Genomic DNA, 3,682 nt, shown 5'->3' with positions numbered 1-3,682 from the left:
CCCCGCCCCCCCCCCGCCCGGGGCGCGCCCGCGCGGAGCCGCAGGAAGCCGGCGGTCCCCAAGGCTTGTGGATTCTCTGGTGGCTAAGAAGAGGTTCCACCCACGCTGCAGTCCGCTCTCGAGCAATTGCATGAGCTTATTTTGCTGCTTTTTTTGGGGTGAAAATGCCAGGGGCCAGATGACTTTTTAGCCTTCTTCCCTTTTTCACGGCGGCTCCGGTCTGCGGGTTCAAGATATTTCGTGGGGAGGAGCGAGGGGAACACAAAAGCCTCGCACGGGGGGTTGCACAAACCTTGCTCAGATCGGAAACCAGGCTTCAAACCCCACAGAAGAGCCACGGCTGGGTTTGCCACCACACAAAGGACGTCTGGGAGGTGTGAGGTAACAGTGTAAAGAGCTTCAAAAATATTGTAATAAAGTATTGTGATAAAACATTGTAATAAAAAATTGGAATAAAATATTTAGGGGTAGCCCTGCTGCACGTCACTGCCACCTGCCCCAGGGGCAGCGCTGTGGCTGTGGCACAGGGCACAGCATCCCCCAGCACCCAGCCAAGCCCTGTCCAGGGACGTGGCCGTGTCCCTGCGGTGACAGAAGCCAGGCAAGGTGACTCCAAAGGGAAGGGGCCCTTGGCGAGAGGCTTTGCCGGACAGATGTCAGCAGGCACGGCTTTGTGCCGGCCACGGGCTTTTTGTCTTGGTTTTTAACATTTGCCATTTTTCTCCACCGCTTTCTTCTGCTCTGACACTTGCCGAGGGTTTTTCTTTCTTTCTTTCCTTTCTCCCTCTCTTTCCACATTTGCTTTTCCATCCTCTGTTCAAACACTTTTTCTCCGCGTATTATGCTGAAGTTGGAACCATCTGGTGCTTTGTTTTGTTGCGAGCCCGGCGAGTGCCAGGACCTTTATCCCCCTCACCCTCCTCCTCCTCCTCCTCCTCCTCCTCGCCGGTGCCTCGCTAATCCAAGCGACAGCCCCGAAAAATCCCCCCTGTCACCCAACAAAGCCACACGCGTGCATGGGTGGGCGATGGGGACAGGCAGCACGCTCCATGTCCCCATGTCCCCATCCCACAGGGATGTGCAGCCCCCCCCGGCTCAGGAGCGCTGGGTGTCATCCCAGCGCAAATTCCTGACTCATTTTTAGGGCCGGCTGTTAGCAGAGGCATCCTGATTTTATTTCCCCCTCGTTTTCCCACAGGAGAAAAGCGTGTTTCTAGGGAGCCACGGAGCCGTGCCAGACAAGGAACCCGCCAACCTATTTTTGGAGCCCCCCCTTTGCAGCGAGCAGCTGCGTTCCAGGATGGCATTTGCAGCGAGCTCGGAGGAAGGAAACCTCGGCTCAACCAACCCGTACCGTCACGTGTGACACGCCACAAAAATCGGGACACGTGGGAAACACCGGGACTGCTGGACATCGGCTGCCAGTGGATCCACGGCTGGCTCGGGGCTGGCACGGAGCCACCCCAAATCAGGGTCAGCGGCTGCGCAGGCAGAGGGTGACCCCTGTGCGAGGCCGTGGGTGCCCGGCTCCTGCAGAAACACCCTCCCGCCTTGGCTCTGGCCGCTCCGTCACGCTTTCCTTCCCATTTTCCATGAACAATGAGGTGCTTTGTTCTGGGGCGAGGAAAAGTCCGGCTGCCGCACGGGGAGCTGGGGGGGGGTGGAGCTGGGAGCTGCTCCTGCATTCCTGGGGTCTTTCCAGCTGTGCCGTGCTGGGCACAGGAACCCCTCACCCCGGCCAGGACAGGGGGAAGAGGGCCATAAAATAGCCCGAAAAATCAGCGAAAAAGCTACGAAACCATCAGCAAAACCATGAACAAAGGGAAAAAGGAAAAGACGCTGTAGGAAAAAAAACCCCAAACCAACCAGCTGGAGGGAACCTCCCCATCTCCCAGCTGGTGCCGGGAGAAGTTTGGAATGACATAAGCCCAAACTTTGCTATTTTTTTTGCACAAAACAAAGGCGAGCCGTGCTAAGCCGCAGCGGTATCGCTGCTCCTCGGCGGCGGCTCGCTGCTGCCATCCCACGTCCTGCTCCCACCGCACAATCGCATTCCCAGCACCGCCTCTCGGGCCTGATCCTGCCCGACTCCGTTGTAGGATTTTCCCTTCAGCCCAGGAAACCCTCGTGTTTGCCGTGCTGGCTCCTTATGGCAACAAATATGTGGGTGGTTGCTCCATCCCAGTGAGCACTCTGCACTTCCCTGGCTCGGTGCCAGCCCTTTCCAGCCCTCAGGAACTCCAGACCCCTCTGGCACCTGCCCATTCCTGTGGGCGTCAAAGTGGAGTTGCTGGGGATCGCCTCTCCCGTCACCTTCACGACAACTCACTGTCCCAGCTGCAGCCCCAGCACCCACTGGGAAGGGGGAAAAATCGGGGGTGGAAGGAAAAAGCTCTTGCCCATGAAACCAGGGGGGTCTGTTGGTCATTTCCTGCCCCTGTGGCACGGCAAGAGCAGCTCGGGGCTGGCTTGTGCCACCTTATTGCAACAGCTGCTGATGGGGAACACGCAACCGCCTGCCCACAGCCCCGGTCTGACTGGACCTGTTTGTCTTTGGATTTGCATTCAGGGCTGCTGAGGTAGGATTAGCTCAGATATTGAGAAGGAAGTCTTCCCTGTGAGGGTGGAGAGGCCCTGAGGCTGGCCAGAGCAGCTGTGGCTGCCCCTGGATCCCTGGAAGTGTCCAAGGCCAGGTTGGATGGGGTAAGAGCAGCCTGGGTTAGTGGAAGGTGTGCCTGCCCATGGCACGGGGTGGAATGGGATGGGATTCAAGGCCCCTTCCAACCCAAACCACTGTGGGATTCCACAATTCCAACTCAGGAAAAGCAGCACAGGTCTTACTTTGGAAGGCAGATGGATAAAAGCAGCTCCAAATGCCAGCGTGGGGTGGCTGCTCCTCTGGGAAAAGGTTTGCCCCCAGCCATCCCATAGTTGATTTATGGGGATCCCTGCTGTGGGCCCCACTGACAGGTGAGGTGATGCAAGTGATGGCCCAGCTGTGGGTGCCCCCCAGCAGCCCATCCTCCTGCACCTGGCAGGCTTTCACAGGGAATTCCGCTGAAATTGGGATATTCCTTTCCTGGTGGGAAGTATCGTCCTGAAAAGGTCCAGCTGGCTCATCCTGACAGAGCTGCAGGTGGGAGGCTCAGCGGAGAGGGAAGGCAGCAGCAGGTTTCCACCCCTCTGGCTGAATCCTAGGGACACCACGTTTGGTGTTAAACCTTTTATTAATTATTATTTTTATTTTTTAACCTGGAAGCTTTCCCTGTGTGCTCCTTGCCTGGGGCAAGGCTGTTTTTCCTTGTGTGTCACCTTATTGCTGGCCCCATGCTCCCCCTGGCCTGTTTTGGGGGACAGGGGCCTGCAGATTTTCTAGGGTCCCCTCTAAACCCACCCATCCTTGGGTCACGGGGGGCTGCAGATATTCTGGATTCCCTGGGGGATCGGGGGCTGCAGACTTTCTGGGGTCCTCCCTAAACTCTGCCCATCCCTGGGGGACAGGGGACTACAGACCTCCTGGGGGGGGGACACGGGACTGCCACCCTGTTGGGGTCCCTCTAGACCCGGCCAGCCCTGGGGCACAGGGGGACGCAGCCCTGCCAGAGACCCCTGGGACCCACCCAGCTCTGGGGGACAGGGGCTGCAGCGCGGCCGGGGGCGCCCCGTCCCGTGGCGCGGGCGG

The 3,682-nt window shown here is 58.5% G+C and overlaps 1 protein-coding gene across 2 annotated transcripts in view; it reads left to right on the top strand.

Annotated features, from left to right (window-relative positions):
- The first annotated feature begins 2,683 nt into the window (after positions 1 to 2,683).
- Positions 2,684 to 3,682, top strand: part of ABHD12B (abhydrolase domain containing 12B) — a 6,669-nt gene continuing 5,670 nt past the window's right edge. For both annotated transcript variants that reach the window (XM_017738908.1, XM_017738907.1), the window contains exon 1: positions 2,684 to 2,703. In XM_017738908.1, the coding sequence (XP_017594397.1) occupies positions 2,699 to 2,703 (5 nt within the window). In that variant the 5' untranslated portion in view covers positions 2,684 to 2,698. The remainder of the gene's footprint in view (positions 2,704 to 3,682) is intronic.

Source organism: Corvus brachyrhynchos, unplaced genomic scaffold (assembly GCF_000691975.1).
Source record: "Corvus brachyrhynchos isolate BGI_N302 unplaced genomic scaffold, ASM69197v1 scaffold245, whole genome shotgun sequence".
NCBI classification, from domain to species: domain Eukaryota; kingdom Metazoa; phylum Chordata; class Aves; order Passeriformes; family Corvidae; genus Corvus; species Corvus brachyrhynchos.
This window is presented reverse-complemented; position numbering and strand designations above follow the sequence as displayed.